Genomic DNA, 21620 nt, shown 5'->3' with positions numbered 1-21620 from the left:
GCGTGGAGATGAGCTTTCCAGGACCCGGTGGGTTTCCAGCTCCTTAGCAGAAGGGTAACTTCTGGATCTGTTTTAGTGGCAGAATACTAATCTGTGTAGTTGATTCTCTAAAAATCTCTCTAGCAAATACTGCAGAGATTACAAAACTTGTTTCCAGTGCATCTTTTTGACTAAGTGCAAAGCTGCAGATTCCTGTAATACAGGAAAAGACAGGAAAATACAGGTCTATTTGAAAGCAGTTTTCTGGGTCCTGTCTTTCTGTTTACAAAGTAAAAAAAGTTGAAGGAGGTCTAAAGTATTCTGTTCCATAGAATTGCTTGCAGGGTTGTTTGTTACACAAAAAGCTGAAATACCCGAAGATAAACTTCTGGCCAAACTTTTGGGGCTGGGTGGGGAAGTCATTTTTGTTAAGCTTAAAGACAACATTTGGGGAGAGAGAGGGGAGAGGTGGTGTAAAAGTCTATCTGTATCTGCTTTCAGAACAAGATAGTCTGCAAGAATTATAATTCTTATTCTCTTCTACTGAAGATCTAAACTTTGAAGTGCAAGTGTGATTTATCATCTATGGTTTCTGTGTGTCCCATGGTCTGAATTCAGTCAATAAACAAAAAGAAGGGGGAGAACCCTCAAACCTTGCTGCTGCCTGAAATGTTCCATCCTGTCTCCTTTTAGTAGTCCTCTGTCCTTTCACAGGCTAGAAATGCATGTCCTCACTTTCATGATGATGTCACATTTCCTGCCTTGTCTCCTATCCTATGTCATACTGCTGCATTTACTTCCTCTTACTATTGTTTTGACCAAGCCACTTTTCCGACTTCTCGAGAGTTTTTTTTCTATCTACAGTGACCAAGTGTCTGTCGGTCTTTCAGATCTCTCTTAGGTACTTAAGTTTTCCATAGTTTGTCTCACAAAATATAACCGTTGCTGTGTTCCAGCACTGTGATGATAAAAACTCAAAATGTTTCCCAGTCTGCTCAAATATTGGCAGATGTTTAAAAAAAATAATTTTTAACTGAAATTTTCTTTTGCATACCTTCCTGTAGAGCTTAAGCAGTACCCAAAATACACATTTCACATCTATTTAAAAAAAAAATCAATCCCACAACCTACAGATAAGGATAAAATTATTAAATCTTCTACAGTTTTTGTTGTTGTTTTTAATATTTAGATGTCTTTGTAGAATGAGGGGAAGAAACCTATATGCTTCTGCTTTAAAAGCAGTTGTTCTGGGACTCATACATCAGTGCTTCTTCCTCATATCAATTATTAATTGTAAAATGTCTAACAAAGAGGGATGAACATGTGATGGTTACTTCTTGTCCGTGATTTACCAAAATGAATTATTCTAGCAAACCTGCATTAAGGCTTATTGTTATCTGTTCTACAAGTACAGATGCTCTAATAGGTTGTCATGTATTATTTGCTCCAAATTCATGATTTGGTCTTTTGGCAGTTTGCTCCTCTGCTTATTTGTGTCTCGTATCTTTCATACAGTGTCTTCTTAGCCAGGCCTTTGCTACTGTCTTTGCATCACAGCAAATTTTGCTGTGTTGTGGGTTGTTTTGGTTTGTTGTTTTTGTTGTGTTTTGGGTTTTTTTAATTCACTACTACTACCAAGAAATAGCTGATAATGCTGATTTTGTCTCCTTCTCTGTTCCCTTAGTCTAGAAAAAATGAGGAAATATGCGAGATAAAGAAACAAAATTTAGCTGGGAAAGACAGAAATTGTAATATGCATTTCAGATCAGTCTTCTGAAGGTCACAACTGGGAACTAGTTAAAACTGAAGTCTAAAGCTAGCAAAAAAACCCCCAGAAGATTAATGGGAGCATTTTGAAGTATCATTGGACATAAACATCATAGAGAAGTTGGAGTTTCTAGGAGAATATTTTAGTTTGAAGATTTTACTAACATGGACATCTATTTTATTTGTTTCACTGTGTTCATGTAGTAGACTATTATCCTAATGCTTCATCTTAATGAAAACAGGGTGGGCAGATACTGGCTGCCTTTGGAAGAATCCATGCAAATACTAACCAAAGTTGTCCGTCACTCTGTAAATGGCTCTATTGCAGACTGTGATATTTGAAGTTCTTTGGAGTTTCTGCCTTTGTGTAAAAAAGAATTGAATAGATACAGATTCTTTAAATAATAGTTGTGATGTACCTGAGAATAATACAAAAATATTTCAGTAATCTCAAACCAGAGAGCTTTGGAGGCTATCAGCTTGCTTATTCCTCATTGCCCTGGGTAATGAGAAATTTTATGGTCAGAGACAGGTGCTTGAGATCATCGTCAGGAGACGATTTCATGGCCAGTCTATTCCATTTTTTTCTCTTTTTGGGAATGCCTATGCAAGCCTTTGTAGTATCATCACTGAAGTAGCAGACAGCTGCAGCAGGGTCAAGCACTGGGTTAGCAGCCTCATGCTACTGTTCTAGCTGAGAGCTATGCATTAAGAAAGTAAAACTCAGGGTAGCATCGTGTAGCTGTTCTGCCCTAGAGAAGCAGATCACTGCAGAGCTGTGCATCCCTCACATCGCAGAATTCTGATACCCACAGACCTGTCAGTATATTCACAGCACACTCATGTCCCCTCTCAGGCAAGCAGGTAAAAAGGCAACGTGTCATGGGGAGATAAGAGGAAAACTGAAGAAGTTTGGAGGCTGCTATCTTAGAAGTTTGTGAACGTCATTAATCTGCTGCAAGAAGGTCTTAAGACTGATAATTCAGCTGCTTCTGAGTTCTAGTTAGACATTCTGTTACTAGCAGTTATTGGCAAATAATATATATAGCAAAAGGTTTTTTGGCTTCTCTGATTTGAACAGATGTTGTAACCTGTTTCCTGGTAGGTAAGCTCTCATACTGCAGAGCTACTGTCTGCCATTTGGTCTAAGTTGCCCTCAGGAGTGAGCCAGATACTGAGTATGCCACAGATTGAATTTGTTCATCAGTTGTATGACGGTATGTTGAAAGCAATTGCAAGGCATTTTAAAAAGAGGGGAAAGTATATACTAGTTACTATCTGTGCTGTCACATTTCCTGAAGTCCAGAGGTATGTTTTGGGGGGTTTGGGGTTTTTTGTTGTGTAGTTTTGCGAGGGGTGGGGGGTTGGCTTGGTGTTAATTACTAAGGCAGTTGAATATAGTGTTTATAATAGCTGAGCATTTTTACTTAGCGTTTACCTAGTATGTGTCTAGTTCAGTTCTTCAGTAGTTTTAACAGGACAACTCTAATTTTTTTTCATAGTACTTTTTTGTCCCAACACAAACGGCCTAGGCATGATCCAGCTCTTTGAAATGTTTCTGATCTATCTTTGCCATTCACAAAGGCTAATAATCTATAGTGTTTGTTTTTACCATGAAACTAATTCAGTGGTCTCTTGGCCTCTGTTTTCAGCTCAGGGAAACCTAACCTGTTGTGGTTTGCCTGGTAGCTTCTGATGGGTCTCTTCCAAGTACATGTCCAGTCCATTCTTGCAGTCATGTAAGTTTATTGTGTCTGCACTATCCTGTGAACACGCAGTTCCAAAAATCTACTACCCTTTGTATGAAATACCATCTTCTTTCCTCCTCAGGGGAGGAATGCTGTTATATCAGTCATTAAGCTTGTGCTTTCTTAGCTGGCATTCAAAAAGTTAGTTTGGAGATACTAGCTGCTTAAGAAGATAATAACCACACATGACCTATTACAGTTAATATGCACGTTCACTTCAATGCTTGTTATTTGAAATTAAAGCAAGAGGGACATCTAGACTGGTCAGACAAATAAACACGTGGCAGTCAAAGCCACGTGTTGGTGTTTGGATAATAATATAGATACAAGTCTTCCTTACTTGTTTTTACTGTTAACATCGAGGTCAAGGATGTTTCTTTCTGTCAGAGCATTAGCTGATCCCTGGACTGACTTTGTAGCAAAATGATGGCTTAAAGTCACAGGCCTGTCTAAAGACCTGGTGTTCTAGGTTACTTTGCTGGTGCCCTTTGAAATGCCTTTGCACTAAGGTGTGCAGCATGAGGAGCAAACAGGGGGAACTGGGTGTGTTTGTGCAGTCTATGCTTTAATCTAGAAGTGTTTTGATTAATAGAAATTATAGATATCTGCTAGAGAAAGCTCAGTTGGGTTTTTACTGGCCTGTTTTTGAAGGAAACAATGCACAAGCTGTGTACTGTCATTCTTTCCTGGAAACCTTTGAATTCGCTGTTCATATTCAAATAAATGTGTCAGAGTAGTAAATGTTTCAAGGCATTAAGTTCCTACTCATTTAGCTTTAAGTGAGAAGGAGGTCAAAACAATTCTTGGTCAATTCTTGCCCTTTGCCCGTTGGTCTGTAAGTAGCTCTGAACTAGTCTGGCTATTGTCTGCACAGCTAAACAGGTAGAAGCCACTGAAGGATCTTGATAGTCATTGGATTTATTGTAAGGAGATAAGAAATCCATAGGAACAGTTGGTTTAGTTCTGTTTTATATGTGTTGGCATCTTGTGTTAAGGGTTACCTCACTAGTGTTGAGGTTTATTGTATAGCAAACAGTATTCTTTGTTCTCTGCATCCCAGGAAAGCATCACTGTGTCCTGGTTTCCTGTGTGACATCTGGAAATCATCAGGTTAGTAGAGAGCTGGGAACGGCCGCCTTTTCTACCACAGCTTGCAATCCCTTGATGCCTGTCTGAAACAGCATGTTCAAGCGACAGGTCTTTTCTGATCAGCTTAGTTCAGAACCCCTTCATACAACAGACTTGTATAGGTATAGGACTTGATATATCGTTTTGCCACCTCAAAATTGTGATCTCAGTTGCCACTGATTAAACTTTTTGAAAACCACAGTAACTTTTGTGGTTTTTATCGAAGCAATGTCTTCCATATCTGTTTACACTTGTAAGATTTTGTACCAGGTGTGTTGATTTAGAAAGGTAAAAAGTTGTGACTAAGGAACTTGAGAACTGCCATGCTGGACAGAGTCTAGTTTGTGGTTTCCTTCTGATAATGCCTATAGTGCCATGTGCATTAGACAAATGGATCTAAAATCTTAATAATTATTGATTAGTCTGTGTTTAAAGATGAAGTTACTTAGTTGTTCCTTCCTAATGTTAGCTAGAAGGAGGTAGTTCTCATGGGTAGTATTTTCATGCATATAGCCCATGGGTTTTCTGTTTAAAAAAAAACAGTTGGGTTTTCTATATATGTGCAGTAAACAGAAGCGGGAAAATATACCCCTGGAAGCACCCAGTTGTACTCAAACCCTGTCAAGCTTTGACAGGATTACAAAAGTCACTGCCACTTAATATTTATTTTATCTGTGAATTTAGTAAGAAGTGTTCCCTCTTACCAGTTTCAAATTTGCCTTTGGCCATTTCCTGCTTTACTCCTATGAACATAGGAAGCTACAACTACTTTGTGAATTGTGTGGCCATAGATTCTGTTTCAAGTGAATGATGCATAGCAGCAAGAAGTCAGGAAGAACACGAGCAGAGCTTTCAAAAGCAGCATATGTATTGGAGGAAGCCATAGACCATTTAAAAGAAAATGTACCTGTGTTTCTTGTCTACCTTTCTATAAGCTCCACTGCTTAGAATTCATTAGAGTAACAATTTTTTTCACTTCAGTGTGAAGTTTTATCTCCTTTTCCAGAAAAAATAACCTGATTTCCTCATTTTAGAAAATAGGTTTAGTATAATTTATTTTAAAGCAATTGTCTTTACTATCAAATAAAAGGGTAAGTTTAGCTGCTGCTTCATTTTTGCCTTTCTAAGAGTGCTTAGGCAGAGAAAACATCATCCTAGAAGCCAGAGACATAGGTGACTTGCTGCTTCATCTGCTGGCAGAGAGCTGGGAGGCCTGTGGATTCTTCAGTCAGACGAAAATTCAAAAAACACTCCTTTTAAGCTTTCACAGAATTAATTGGAATAGAAGCTACAGGTAAACAGCATTTCATTCACAAGCCAGAGAAGTAGGTCATGAATGTATTTATTTACCTCAAATGTTTGGGTTTTTTTCCCAAAAAAATATTTTGAGGAAGGGGAGGGGGAAAAAAGCTTATTATAAACTATTTTTAGAATAAAATTTACTTAGCTAATTTGTGAAAATCCATCTAGGTCTGGAGAGTATGGGGAAATTGAATGCTCTCAGATAAATACATAAGACAGTGTACCGTGAAACTTTGCTATTTCTGAGATAAAAGCAATTGTCATCCCCTCCTGTCCTTTTTCTCCACCTGGAAACCTACAAAAATGATCAACAAAACACATCAACAAAAATGTTTTTCAGTTAATTTAATCTGAATTGTAAGCAGCCTGAAAATTCATGTATTTTGATGGCAAATTCAGCATTCTGAATGTGTCAGATTTGCGTACCCACAGTGCGTAACTGTCACAGAGATTGGCAGAGGAAGAAACTGCAGTTTTGGCAACTAGGTAAGGGGCTTTTTGTACCCAGCGAGGCATGGGGAGACAGTTTGGATTTCAACATAGGCAGAAAATATTCTGACCACTTGCTTACAAGATCAACAATGAAACAACAAAATATTGACGAGTAGTTAGTGGGTTTTATGCATCTAACTTAGGGTTATCTGTTTAAAGAAAACCCTGCAATTCAGCAACACTGTAGGGATCTGGATATGCACAGATAATACAAGGGGAAGTTTATTCTAGGACCTGCCTCCTTCAAAGCTTCACAGCATCTGATTTCCACGTAGCCTGCATCCTTTCCCATAGTTTGCTGTCACTATCCCAGTAGTCCCTCAGCTTTGGGTTTGTATATGTTGTCTGAGGTTCAGACTGTATAAAATAAAAGATGATATTATCTGTAGCTTTCAGAGTTAATTGCTCATTGAAATGAGCAAGGCTTTCTTAGGAAGCGAAATACGATACAGTTTTTCTTGTGGTTTGTTTTTTTGGGGGTGGTGGTGGAGTTTTTTAGCTTTTGTGCCTCAGGATGTGATGTAATTCTGGAAACTTAAAAATAAAAGCAAGACTTTTACCATTTATACTTTGCAATCTCTGAGGAGCATATAGTGGTATATTCTGCAACATGATCTAGAGCTTCAGAAGTGTAAAAAAAGTGAGATCTAATCTGTAGTATGTAGAAGTTTTTAATGTTCGTATTGTCAGACCAGCACCACATTTAAATGTGTAGCTATAGTCCATAGAGCTTTGAATTTCCGACATTGTTTCTATTATCCTTTGAATAGAAACTGTCAAAGAATGGATCTGGAAGCCAGCAGGAATTTGACATCTGAGCAAAAAATAAGTGTGTTTAGCTCTCTTATTTTTCTTTCTTTTTGTGAGCAATGGCTAGGATAACTTTTGTTATTTTTTATAATTCTAAAGAAACATTGCTTCCTTATTTAATTCTTCTTACTTTTGTGCAGTAGAGAAATACTATCTTTTTTGACTCTGATATTTTCACAAGTTTCAGTCTTTTTTTTTAATTTCACTACCTTGATGATGCCTTCAACTAAATAATGTTAAAACAAACCTGTGTTTGTACACTAGTGTTTTGTCCCTGAAATTGTCATCGTTTCTGCAGAAGTATGGCACCTTGAGGCACTGAGTCTTTGCTAACATACCTTCAGATATTTATTCAACATTCTAGTATTGATTCTTCCTTTCCCCCAGATTGTAAATAATAGCATGTGAAATAGTTTTGGCACTATTCATTAAATTAAGTGAGCACATCATAGAGTGACTATAATGAGATTTTAAAGTTAATATGTAGCAGGATAGTTACACAAAACTAACATTTTAATTATCAAAGCCAGTAGACTAAATTTGAGGTGGAGCATAAGTGTGACAGTGCCTGTCACTTGTTGCAGTTTTGTCTTGGTGAAACAAGTAGGTATGACTTCCATTTTGAAGAGCAAAGGTATGAGGGAAAGGATCAAATCAAATTGACTTAGTGGTTTTCTTCAGTAAACTAAAAACCCATTTTCCTAGGGTATCTGTTGCCAGTATCATCTTTCGTCAAACCTACGGTGAGCATGGCTGCTGGGGTATTTTACTGGCTGCCTAAAAAGTTAAAGATAACTGGGAGACCAGAAGGAATACATTCTGGTCTGCATAGGTAGGGCCAGAGTTTATAGTGTCGATCTATAGGTTTATGTGAACAGTGGCAAGCTCCCCACTGTATCTTCTGCTGTTCTAATCATACAAATCTGAAGTGTTTCTCTCTGTGGGCTTATTTTGGAGAAATCCATAAAGTGGGCTCCAGGCTGAATTTTAACATTTGAACGTGATGTGTATTACACAACATGGCATTTTCCAAGTGGGAAACCTCTAAGATGTGTCTGAAGGTACATATGAACAATTTACTGAAAGCAAATTAATTGACCTGTGCTCTGTAGTGCCTATTTGCATGCTCTTAACAGTGGTGCTTAGCAGGTAGCTTATACATTTTCACTAAAGAATAAGTTTCCTTGTGTTTACCACATAGTAAGAGCATGTATGCAGTCATTACTGTTGATATTTGATGTGTGCTAAATTCACGTCTTCTTATTTTGCAGTAACATGCCTATCTTTTTGTATTAAGGGGCCTAACTCCTTTTAATAACCTTTTAATTAACCTCACTGTAGGCAGATATTTGGAAATGTTCTTTCTCTTCCAAAGGTTGAAAACGGTTATTTATGAAAAAACAATTGACATGCTGTAACTCTGCCAGTGTAAAATAAGCTCTATATACTGGCCAGTCTAAATAACTGCAAGTTCATGTTGCAGTCATTGACAGACAAGAAAGAAGCTGCACCAGCATGCATTCCTTGATGCTGTAAGAGTTTATTTTGTGGTTATATCTACCATAGACATAAGGCTTATCTGCATTCATGTTGGACTTGAACTAATCATTCCTCCTGGAGTGCTCAGACACACCCAGCTGCCTCTGCAGCAGTCACCGTCTGCAATCAAGTATTTCTGCATCTCCCTGTCCATCCAGTATTATCCAGATTATCGTCCCTTTAGTTTGGGTATTGGAGATGTAACAAGAGGTCTGTATTGTGTGTATAAATACACCTCACAGTTCCTTGATTGGCATGTTATTCCTGTTTTAATGATGAGGCTGCTGAGGTGTTCTGATCAGTGTTTTCAAAGATTATAAAAGTTTTCAACAAATCACTGTGGTTTTTTTCCTTTTCTTTATCATTATAGACTCTATATATCTCTACATTTATAGATGCATGACAGGCAGAGTATTGTTTCCAGAACAATGTATGCTTCTCCTATAAAAGGAGTAGGTTTTGATGTTCTGGGGTAGTTAAGATTGATTACTCAAAAATTCCTTGGCTTTGATGTTTTTGGCAGGTTCAGAGAAACGTTTTAGTTAGGAGAGTGTGCAAAATAATAATGCACAAGGTAAAAAGAGTGAGATCAGCTGCTGAAAATAGTTACGGTGAAGGAACCTCTGGACTTCATGCCTTAATATTGGTGATATTGATTAGTCTGTCTGAACCTCAAGGCCTTGGACTGCCATTTTGGGAGGCAAGGAGTTAGTTGGGGATGGAAAGACTGGAGTTTGTATTCTTTCTGCTCTGTTACCCATTGCTATCTTCATGGATCTGACACTCTGTTTATCTGACAGTGCACTCAGTACTGCTTCGCCAGGGAAAATTGCACAAAACAAGCCCAGTGCATCAGCATTTTCATTGTGTATTAAGCTGAGCCTCCCTTCACATGGTCACATCCCCTTTTTAATCTGGGATTCCATGTCCCTTTCCCAGTCCAGCCTGTTTCTGTGGTGTCTATTACTGGTCTCCCTGAGCTTCTGTTTCTGTGGTTTGAGTGTTTTTTGTGTGGCTGAGTGTTAAGACCTGCAGGACTTTTGGAAGTGGCGTTGTTTGGGGGTTAGGCAATACACTGATTTAGTGTTAGTAGTTTGTCACAGTCTGAGGTGATGGCTGCGTTCAAGTTGGATTTCCTCCCAGAGATGATGGTGGACCATTGTTCCTTGAATGCTAGCCCTGTGTAAGTATTTTGTCTTCACGTCTAAGTTTGTAACTAAAGAGGTAGTCGCAATTGCTGTCTCTGAAGCTTCTGCTATCTGATTAATTCTCCTTGAGGGGGGTAAAAGAGAGGAGAGCCTGCAGTTTGTTTTCTTGAAAAAAATCCTAGTGGGCATCAACAATTGATGTTGGATTCTTGCTGGAGGAAACAATCTAATAATTTGGGGGATAAGCACTAAGGAAGAATAAAGCTATGCTATTTGGCAGTACTAATATGCTACAGGTGCTGAAATTATAAAATCAGTTATTTAAATCAATTATTGGGAGAAAGGTTTCTGTTCTTCCCTATTAATGACTCCAGACTAAACCTTTTAGTGAGGAATGAAAGGTTCCTTGAATACTGTTGAAGTTATGTTGAGAGTTGCCCAATTAACAGGAGCCATGCTACGCTCTTGAAGCTGCCCATGGCATAGAAGGCAGGGCTGAAAATAATTATTGGAAGAGGGTGAATGATCCAGTTGTTCTCAATTGAAATGAAAAGACATTGAATGGAAAGAGGTATTTTACCTTGTTGTAAAAGGTATTGTTTGCCTTGGCTGTTTGGAGAGCTGCTGACTCTTTCTGAATGGAAAGATAAAGAGGAGTGAAAGGATTTATGATGATTCCCTTCCCTTCTGGTAAGAAGCTGTGTTGTTCCTGAGATCTGTTCATACAGCTATAGAATTGTGAGCTTTCCCTGGCATGTATTTTTCCTTAGGCTCTGAACAGTGTATTAAGGGGGAAAATGAACTAAACATTACTTGGTTAGGAATTTTTTTCTTCTAAAATTCTATTCAGAGGGAATATGATTGCAGATGGACAGTGAGAGGAACACTGTTTACTGTAATGTGCGGTTAATAAGCCATTCAAAAACTATCTTTCAAGGAAAAAAGCAGAGATGAGGAGAGCCGATTACTCTGGAAGAAGGCCACCTGTATTCTTCAGCAGAGGGTTTGGGGGCTGGGGGAATCATTGTATTGTTACTATTCCACTCCCCACGTCCTTTCTGGATTATGCAGGGGCTGGTCAGCAATTTTAACCTACTAATCACTATAGCTACAATAGGGTGTCATTACAGTTACTCTTCCACTGTGTCGTGTGGTATACCAGGCTGTGACTACTGATAACAAGACCTCTCATTGAGCTTGACAAATGATGAGGAGTCATTACAGAAAGCAGTATATGACTGTCAGCTAGCTGGGTGGAGTATAACACAGTTTTATTAGTAGTCTGTAAACTGTTCATATGGCTAGATGTAATGCCTTGAAGCCTATTGGAGATTCCCATACTCAAAACTCCTGTGGTGTTGTAGTCTAAAAGTGACTTTTTTCTATGTTAACTCTACCGTTACTCAACTTGATTCAATCTGTGACTGACTAGATGCCCAATCCCAACCTGTTCATGTACAACCTAAGCCTGTTGTTTTGCCAAATATTGTTGAAAGCTCCTTAGTTTCACAAAGAGCTATTGCCTTGTAAACCCTTAATGAAACTTCTCATCTGTTTGATTGTACCTTTTTCTCTGTTTTAAGGTGGGTCTTCACCTTGGGAAGCAGTTCCACATAGTCACACTTAAAAACAACAACAAAAAAATGTTATCCTCTCATTTTCAGTTGACTGAAGCTGAAATAGTTATCAGGTTACTGATAACTTCAGCAGTCTGTGGGTGGACTTGAGTTTAGGTTCCTTCCTCTTCTGGTTTCTTTTTCTGCTAAATTTTACATGGTTGAACTAATTATATATTTCAGTCATCTCAAGAGATTTATGTCCTGTCCTGAATCCCAGATGTTGACTACATTATAGGAACAAATGTTAAGAGAAGCTTTAAACAGCTGTGTAGAGTGTCTGGTTTCCAAGTACACAGCTTGCCAGTGAATGTGGATGATGATCCTGGTATGCAGGACTGGTAATGTGCAAAGGTCTCTCTTTATGTGTGTATTTTAATCATATACATTTATATATTTGTAGAATTATTTTTTTATCTCACTGTAAGCATGCTTCTTCTAGCTGCGGTAACATCTAGAGTCTGTGGAAAGATATAAACGAGAAATTTCTTCTTGTTTTTCATAGCTCAAAGAAAATGAATGGCACACTGGATCACCCAGATCAACCTGATCTAGATGCTATCAAGATGTTTGTGGGCCAGGTCCCACGAAGCTGGTGTGAGAAGGATCTAAGAGAACTTTTTGAACAGTATGGTGCTGTCTATGAAATCAATGTCTTGAGGGACAGGAGCCAAAACCCTCCTCAAAGCAAAGGTGAGAACATCTTTACTCCTCATGTGAGACTTGCGGTCTCAGCTGCTTTCACATAGTTAACATTTTAGATGTTTGCTTATTCAGACATTTCTGTGTGTTGGAGCTTTGTGTGACCAGGTGTGCATGAAAACCCAGGCTTGACAGTCTTTAAATGTATGTGTCTAAATATCCTTGGACTGTAGTCCAGTCATTAGCTGAGCTGAGAAAAATGATAATTTTTTTCTTTTTAATGCTCAGAAGTGGTAGGGATAGATTGTAATTACAAAGCAGAACATCAAAATAACAGTGTTGCTCCAGAGCGTCATTGTGATTCTATGATACGATCAAAATGTTGCTGAAAGTGTCATAATTTCAGATAAAATATAACATTGAGATCTTAATCATTTGTGTACATCAAATAATTTTGTACATCAACTCCTAACTAAATGCTGTACCTGGATTTGCAGTTCAGTTTTATGCAATATTTTATTTCCTGTGAAACTAGATAAGTCTTTGGTACTAGCAAATAATTGTTGAGTTTGATAATGAAAGTAGCCAGCAGTTTTTTGGCAGATGTATGTAAACGTTTGTTTTAATTGTGCATTGGTGATGTTGGGTGTATATATATCCTATTTTTTACATTTAGAAATATTTAAACAGTTGCAATCAGTAGTACCTACCTATTTCAATGTCTTAACCTCTTCTACTTGCCATGTGTTTTGTATTGGAAGGATAGAAGTGGGACTTGCATTTTCTGTGCAGCATATCAAGATTTATAGTGTTCTTTCCTGGCTAGCATTTTCTTTCAATTGCAGGGTGCTGTTTTGTTACATTTTATACCCGTAAAGCTGCACTAGAAGCACAGAATGCTCTTCACAACATGAAGATCCTCCCAGGGGTAAGAGCAGCCATGCTTTGTTTGCAATTCTGTTTTGTTTTTCTGAGCTCTGGCACCACTCATCTACAAACATGTTATCTTGCCCTCAAATACTGTTTTAAAAGAACTATTCAAAAGAGCAATGTTATGAGATTTGTATAACGGATCTTAAGGGAGTTTTTGAGCATTTGGGAAAATAACATGGTAGTGAAGTTGGTGGACAATGGCTCCAATAATACTCTGTGAGGAAGAGTGGTGGCATATTATTAGGAAAGCTTTCCTTTCTTCTAGAAATCTATGTATTGTTACATTTGCACTTCTGTAGAGGCAGTTTAGGTAGGCTGTTTCTTTCTTCCACAACTCTTATGGGATATATTTCTTATAGTATAAAGTGAATGCATCTAGGATTAAATAATCTTTTTACGTTTCAGATGCACCATCCTATCCAGATGAAACCAGCTGACAGTGAAAAGAGTAATGGTAAGCTTCACTGAAGTCTGAGTTTGGTAGCATCATTTGTGCTAATAGGCAAACTTGAGGATTCTCATTTTGTTGAACAGCTGCTGATCAAGGCTTCTTGAATTGGAAACCTGATTTTTTTTTTTTTTTTTAAGGGGAAAAAAAAAAAAAGGTGTGTTTTCAATATAGTAGGTAGTGTAAGTGATGTCTCTAAAATTCCATGACTCAGTATCTCCCACTGCTGCTGCTTGTGGTAGAACCATGTTGTCAGTTAGGGAAACATCTAGTGAGTTCTTCTTTGTACTAAGGTGGTTTAAATCTTTGTTGGGGACATGGACAGTGCAATTGAGTGCACCCTCAGCAAGTTTACAGATGACACCAAGCTGAGTGCTATGGTTGATACCCTAGAGGGAAGGGATGCCATCCGGAGGGACTTTGACAGGCTTAGACAGGTGGGCCCCTGCAAACCTTATGCAGTTCAACAAGGCCAGGTGCAAGGTCCTGCGTGTGGGTCAGGGCAATCCCAAACCATGTATACAGGCTGGGCAGTGAGTGGATTGAGAGCAGCCCTGTGGAGAAAGACTTGGGGGTATTGGTGGATGACAAACTGAACATAAGCTGGCAATGCGCGCTTGCGGTCCAGAAAGTCAGTCATGTCATGGGCTGCATCAAAAGAAGGGGTAATAGGTCAAGATTCTCCCCTTCTGCTCTGCTCTGGTGAGACCTGGAGTACTGTGTTCAGCCCTGGGGCTCCCAGCGTAAGACAGACGTCGACCTGCTCAAGCAGGTCTAGAGGAGGGCCATGAAGATGATCAGAGGGCTGGAGCACCTCTGCTATGAGGACAAGCTGAAAGAATTGGAATTGTTAAGCCAGAAGAAGAGAACGCTCTGGGGAGAACTTACTGCAGCATTCCAGTACTTAGAGGGGCCTACAGGAAAGATGGGGAGGGATTCTTTATCAGGGAGTATAGTGACAGGATGGGGGTAACAGTTTTAAACTGAGTAAGAGTAGATTTTTTATTAGACACAAGGAAGAAATTTTTTATGGTGAGGGTGGTGAGGCACTGGCGCAGGCTGCCCAGAGCACCTGTGGATGCCCCATCCCTGGCAGTGCTCAAGGCCAGGCTGGATGGGGCTTTGAGCAACCTGGTCTAGTGGAAGGTGTCCCTGCCGGTAGTGGAGGAGTTGGAACTAGACAACCTTTAGGGTCCCTTCAGACCCAAACCGTTCTGTGATTCTATGAAATCTAGAAATGCTTTTTCAAGTGCTTGGCCAATTTGAAGCAAGGCCTGTTGCAGCTAGGGTGAGAGCCAAAGCTGCTGCTTGTAGTATACAATAGAGATTGAGAACTCTCAACAGTTCAGTAGAGCAAAAACTAAATATTTCTGCACACCAGCCATTTCAGATGGATTAAGATATTTAGCATCTACCGCTGGGGTAAATGATCATTTATTCCTGTGATTTCCATCATGAGTTTATATATGCACATACATGCATGTTCAGGTGGGTGGGTGTGTGTCTATATTGTTGCAAGATAAGCAAAGGAAGTGTTTCAGCCTTTCTAGGCTTGGCTGAATTTTAATTTCTTCATTTACCATGGTTACTATAAGATTAGCGTTGCATCATGGTGAAGATAATCCTGGTTCCAGAAAGCTTATGTCTTAAGATAATTGAAAACAGAAGATGGGATATACAGGTAACATATAGTAGGAGTAATTCCATCTGCAGATTCTTCCGTGTGGATACAGGACATGTCTCTGTGTAAATATGTAGAAAGTAGTAATTCTTTTGAAGTATTGTTGGGAAAACAGAATAGGTTCTCTAAACATAAATTGATTTTGCATTGTGCACACACACACCCCATACGCACACAGAAATACCCTGGGAAAATAATTGAAAGAAGAAAAAAGTAATTGAATTTTAGGGTGACAGTTCTGAGGATATTATGTCGTTATGAGTCTTATTAAAAGATGTAGGGGAAAAGACAAATAAGAAAGTGTCAGTTACAGAAGTATTTTTAACTTGCCATTAATAAAAGGTATTCTGGATCTCTTGAACTAAAATGGATTACAAAAAGTATTTGAAAGCAGCTTTCTGCTCTAAGAGATTGAAAGTGAACTGGGTACAACATTAAGATTTAATAGTCAGTTTAAGTCATGTCAGCTGGAATAGTTTAGAATTTTCCCCTTCAACACTGTAGAAGGCTCAGCAAATAAGTTGATTTCACTTCACCATGGCACTAAATAGGAGAAGACTTTCTCTCCTGAAGCTTGAAATTCTGCTACAGCCTTCATCATATTATATTTTATATTGCGCTGAATGTTGTATTTGCAAACTGGTTTATATTTCCTAATGGTATTCTGCATAATTTGCGTCATCCTTTAAAAGCAAGTATTTCAGAGTTGATAAGCAACCTTAAATAAGTAAAACAAGACATATAAAGGTCTGCTCTGGATTTGAGATTACCCCACTCACTTAGGTGACCTTAAACTGACATTAGTAACCACTAACTGAAAAGTTTAAGAAAAATATCTTTTGTTTTTAAATAGTCTGCACACTGAAAGGTATTCTTCAACAGTAGTGTATTTAGTAGCATCAGCACTTAGAGGCAAGATACAGTAGCACACAGTCCAATGTTCTGATTTCAGGTGTTATTTTCATGCTTTTGGTACAGATCAGAATGGATGAATCTAAAACAGAACTAAAAATGTTCTGTTTTAGCAACTGCTGTTGCTTCCACTGTTGAGACAGGAGCGTGAGGAAGTAGGCAGATCTGAATTTTAGTGATTAGCCTGATAAAGAGGCTAGAAAAGCTTTCTGCAGCTCACTTGCTTGTTTAGATGCAGTTAGGTATGCTGGTAATCTAAACATAGAAAAAGGTAGAGGAGAAAGGATGAAAATAGTCCCATAAAATACATACAGATTTTCTCTCACTCACCAGGAACTGAATGTAGAAGGTTCAGGGAAGTGCTGAATCTGATATGTTTTTTTCCTTTTCTTACATTTTTGCAGTTCACAGGCTTGCAAGGGAGAAACAGTAGCAAAATGTAAACTTAAAACAGGCATTCTTCAGGTTCGTTGAGGTCTCTCATATGCATCCTCTTAAACTGAAGAGATTCTGTTACTGGGAATCTGGTTTTGACAAGCCCCTACCCTAAATACCGGGGAAATAACTGCAGCTGATGGAAGAGACTTGAAAAAATAAGATCTAGTGAGCACATATTTGCTGGTAATAACTCTTTATCTTTTGATTTCTTAGCAGTAGAAGATAGGAAGTTGTTTATTGGAATGATATCCAAGAAGTGCAATGAAAATGATATCCGAGTGATGTTCTCCCCCTTTGGGCAGATTGAAGAATGCAGGATATTACGGGGCCCAGATGGCCTGAGCCGAGGTAAGCAGGAAGCTTTTCTGACAGTTAAAGGTTCTCCACTGGGTGCTCCCTTTCATAACTCGGGTGCCATTTCAGCTCTTTCTTTGATTCTCCCCGCCCCACTGCCACCAGCATCTTAATTTCTTTATTCATCCCAGTAATTGCAGATGTAGTGAATGCCTTGGTTCATTTTTGTTCTTTCCCCAGGTTGTGCATTTGTGACTTTTACAACAAGAGCCATGGCACAAACAGCGATCAAAGCAATGCACCAAGCACAAACTATGGAGGTAAAACAAGTTAGTGGGTGTCAGGAGAAGATGTAATTTGTCAGGCAGACGCTATGAAGTTTGGAGGACTAGAGAGCAGAGAGGACGAGAAAGTGCAGTGTGTGTTTCTTCACCAATAGTAGTCCTGGACCTTTGTGTTTGTTCCACTCCTGTTATTAGAGCTCAAGATACATACTTCAGAGAAAATAACAAAATACAAAATAGAATTAAAAGCAAATGAGATTTTGAACCTTTACTGAAATGTTCTGTTTGAATATATATTTGTATGTATGTGTGCGTGCATGTGGGGGGATGGGAATGCTTTCAGTGACTGGGTCTTAATGCAGTATTTCTGTGACTGCTGTGGATAGCAAGTATGTAATTGTTTGAATTGCTGTTTGCAGGGTTGCTCTTCTCCCATTGTGGTAAAATTTGCAGACACGCAGAAGGACAAAGAGCAGAAACGAATTGCTCAGCAACTCCAGCAACAAATGCAACAGATCAGTGCTGCCTCAATATGGGGAAATCTGGCTGGTCTCAACACACTTGGACCCCAGTACTTAGCAGTGAGTTTCTGATTTGGCTTCTTTTCATTTCTTCAGGGATTATAGTGTCTGACTGTCTTGTAGTGTTTAATGTACTGGTTTTAGAAGGCTCCTGATAGATAGGAGTAGGGCTTTTAATCCCCATCTGTGGATGGAGGAGGCTGAAATTAAGTTAGGTGCTAACAGCTAGTCAGGATACATTTAAGTGAGGATCCCAGCCCCCCAGTAGCTGTAACCCTAATTATTGAAACTTTTTTTTCCTGTCTTCTGTAGAATGACTTTGTACGGGGAAGATTTTCTTCGTATGTTATGGCCTCAGTGTTTATCCATATAAATGTCCTTTTTGTGTCTCTCTGACATAGTTCTTGTATTCCTCTTCCATTTTTCCTTTTTCAGCCTCTAGTTCTGTTATCCCCTTCCAGTGAAACTTAGAACAGTACTTGGTGCTGTCCAAATAGAAAAGGTGATCAGCTTGGAAGCAACAAGCAGCTGACAGCACACAGTAACAAACAAAACAAAAAAGACCAAATAACAAACCAAAAAAAAAAAAACCAAAACACCCAAAACAAAACCCTACAGAAAATAGAGAGAAGCTACTCTCCTTAGCAGAAATGACACAACAGAAGGTAGTCTGCTGTTTTGACAGTGATTTTAGTTGGTTTTGGTATGTCCCTGAAGGGTGAACTTTTCATAACTGATGTGTTCTGCCTCATGCCAGAGTAGTATGAGAACTGTATTCATGCCATGTAAGGTCTGGGGAATAGAAAAGGAAACTTATATCTCATTTTTGATACGGTGTACTGTTGAAGTGGAGGTATTCCCTCTTTTACTGCTGCTTTAGGTTTGATAGATTGGAATTTTTAGTAACAACACCTATTTAGTGCAGAAAGGAATAGGAAATTCCTTTGAACAGCTTCTGAGCTGAGGCTTGAAGTTTTTCTCATGGCTGCTGTGGTTGAGGAGAGCTGAGGGGGTTCCCTCTCATGGTGCCTCTCTGGTTTTGATATGGCATTGCCATTTTGTCCTTACAGTGTCAACTGTAAAGTGTGGCTTGATGTAGTGTATCCATAGGGGTGATAATCCTGCCTGAGTGCTTTGAATAGTTCTCTCTCACTACTGATTCTACTGTTTTTGTCTTGATGTATTAGCTATAAACTTCCTTGAGCATTGATTATGTTGACTGAAGAAAGCATTGTGCTGTTGCTTTGGCTGCAATGTGATGCATGGGCGACATGGATTTTCACTGTGGTGGTGCTCTGGCTGTGTTGTGTAAGGGGCACTCTCTTTATGCTTTGCTACGATATGGTGCATGGGCAGTGGGAATTCCCTTTGAGACGGCACTCTGGCTGTGGTGTGATGCAGTTTCTCCCAGAAGCAGAGCCAGCCCTCACTCTCACTCTTGTTTTGTTTTTTGGTGTAATGTCTAGCTTTATTTGCAGCTCCTTCAGCAGACAGCAGCTGCGTCTTCTGGGAACCTGAACACATTGAGCAGCCTCCACCCAATGGGAGGTGAGTTTTTTTCCACCAGAAGACAAATTCAGTGCCAAAGAAAAGAGGAGGAGGGTAGAGAAGGTAGCCAAAAGGCTGTAGACACATTAACCTTATTTGAAATAAGTAGTCCCGAGTTTACCCACTTCTTTGGAATCCTGTGCTACAAGTCTGGATGTTCCTTCTTAATCTTAGTTACCCACTGTCCATGAGGTAAGTTGTGATATGCTGATAATCTCCCCTACCTCTGGCATTTAAAATTATCTTCCCTTATGGGTACAGAAAGATGTCTCTGTATGTTTATTTTCATCCAAACAGGTGCATATGTGAAGCATTGTGTTTTCAAGTAAGCACTGATGCATGTATTTTAGTGATAATGGATTCTGAGGTTTCCTGTTTAAAATTCTTTGTTCTAAATACATCAAAATTGAAAATGCAATGTTGTTAAGAATGTGAACTAGCCCTTCATTCAGTTTTTTTTTAATTCTTTCATTTGAATTAAGATTAATTGCACCATTACTGTTAAAGAAATACCAGTTTAATAGGTATGAGCCAAATTCCTTGCTGTGGACTGCTAGTCAGAATATTCACAAAGTATAGTAGTACTGGGGCTGCAAATCCCTTTTGTCTTCACAGGGTGGGGAATAATAAAGCATGTTAGTAACTCCATTCACCACATTCTTTAAAACTATAGGTTTTGATACCGAACACTAACCTTTAAAATTGCCTCCTGGAGTTATACAGTAGTTTGCAATATTACATACCCTGTTTGTGCAGAGGTTGATCTAAAAGTGTTAAGCATCTTTGTACATCTGACTTGTGTTGGTACACCCATCAGTAACAATTACAAGCTTTTGCAAAGTGTAGTGTTTTCAATTGTAAGAACTTTGATTCATACTTGAGGTTGAGTCTAACCTTAGCTCCGTTTTTTTTTTTTTGTGTGTTAGACCTTTTCAGAGTTCTTAGATCTAAGACCTTTTTCAAAAGCAATTTTTTGAAAATTAGTTTCACCAATATCCATTGTGGTGGTGATGTATAATAGATCTTGTTACACACATGATACTGGTTTTCCCCCTCTTGTCTGTTTAAAAACAAATGGTAATAAAGGAGAAAAACAGTGCAGTAGTTCATATTGTTACTGCAGTAAGGACTGGGGAAGGGGTTAACTAGCTGAGGTCGGCTGTGAAGTTTCTAGGGTAATTCTGTCTTCACTATTTACAAAAAACACCTGAAAAATTGGTAACTCAGATGTATAAATAGCATGTTGCATGGTGTTTTGAAAGAATTATTCCAAGTCTGTGATTCCTCACAGAAAGTGTTTTAGTTTCAAAGCCCTGTTAGTATCTCAGCTGATGGCTGTTCTTGAAATTCATGGAAAGAAAAATTAAGCAGGTAATTGGATCCCAAACTATATCAGACTTTGTAGACAAAATTTAATCTTGACCCTGTTTGGGAGCAGATGGGAAAACAATGTGATGACAAGAGGACAGGTGCAGTTGGCACATGCCAAACTGCTTCAGAAAGGAAGCAAGCTGCTCTGTTCCTCACTAGCTCTAACACTTGCACTTTTAACCCTCTGTAGCACAATAAAAACAAAAAATACAACTTTTGGTTTAAACTTTATTTACTAACATAAAAGCATGAAGGCAGAATCTTCTTGTTTCAGGCACTAAATATGATTAGGGAAACAGATCCCGTCACAAAGAGAAAACAACTGGAAAAGATTAAAAAAAAAAGTGTACTATACTAAAGGTGGTAGAAGTTTTTTAGAAAATAGTTTATACTGCATTGTCACTTACATTCTTATGTTGTCTGTTTACATACTTAAATTACGAACCTGAGATTTTAATTATTTGAGAAGTGTGCTTTGTCACAAAGTACTTCTGAGCATCCAAAAGATGAGGTGCCATGTCTGCCTAGGATGTTTCAATGCTGTTATACGAATGGTGATCAATTGAATTTTGGTTTTAATTTTGTAGGGAAGAATTAGTATGGATTTTCTGAAGTCAGATGAAAAGAGGAAGAATTTTTAGAATAAGCAAAGGTGGAGACAAGAAAGGGAATTAAGGGAGAAGGGAAGAGAGGCAGAATTGGAGGAATGGAGCTAGCCTACCAAAGGATGGCTAAAATACAGAATTCAGAAGACCAATACCAATGATAATACCGTGGCAGGAGAAGTGGGCAAACTACAGGGTCAGTACTGACCAAATGGTTTCATTTAAACATTGTGACTCAAAATTAAGGTGAGTCAGATGAGTAAATTGACCAGTAAAACTTTGTCCACACAAGGATACCTTCCTCCCCCTCCAATATTCCTGGCTTCTTACCCAAACATTCCTAATATTTCCCATTTTCCTTACCAGTTCTGTTTGACCACCTGACTAGCCTACACATACACTGGGTGATCTTGT

At 38.7% G+C, this 21620-nt stretch overlaps 1 protein-coding gene across 20 annotated transcripts in view; it reads left to right on the top strand.

Annotated features, from left to right (window-relative positions):
- CELF1 (CUGBP Elav-like family member 1) overlaps window positions 1-21620 on the top strand; it is a 69356-nt gene that overhangs the window by 20926 nt on the left and 26810 nt on the right. For 6 of the 20 annotated variants that reach the window (XM_055716527.1, XM_055716524.1, XM_055716522.1 and 3 more), the window contains 7 exons: window positions 12035-12222; window positions 13017-13099; window positions 13510-13558; window positions 16797-16931; window positions 17118-17197; window positions 17581-17742; window positions 19149-19230. In XM_055716527.1, coding sequence (XP_055572502.1) covers window positions 12045-12222; window positions 13017-13099; window positions 13510-13558; window positions 16797-16931; window positions 17118-17197; window positions 17581-17742; window positions 19149-19230 — 769 coding nt within the window. In that variant the 5' untranslated portion in view covers window positions 12035-12044. Of the gene's footprint in view, window positions 1-5771; window positions 5917-9772; window positions 9949-12034; window positions 12223-13016; window positions 13100-13509; window positions 13559-16796; window positions 16932-17117; window positions 17198-17580; window positions 17743-19148; window positions 19231-21620 lie in introns of those variants that run through there. The other 14 variants (XM_055716516.1, XM_055716514.1, XR_008733215.1 and 11 more) reach the window with 12 other exon arrangements.

The sequence above is a fragment of the Falco cherrug genome, chromosome 7 (genome assembly GCF_023634085.1).
Source record: "Falco cherrug isolate bFalChe1 chromosome 7, bFalChe1.pri, whole genome shotgun sequence".
In the NCBI taxonomy this organism is placed as follows: Eukaryota; Metazoa; Chordata; class Aves; order Falconiformes; family Falconidae; genus Falco; species Falco cherrug.
Note: the sequence above shows the minus strand (reverse complement) of the source record. Positions and strands in the feature narration are given on the sequence as shown.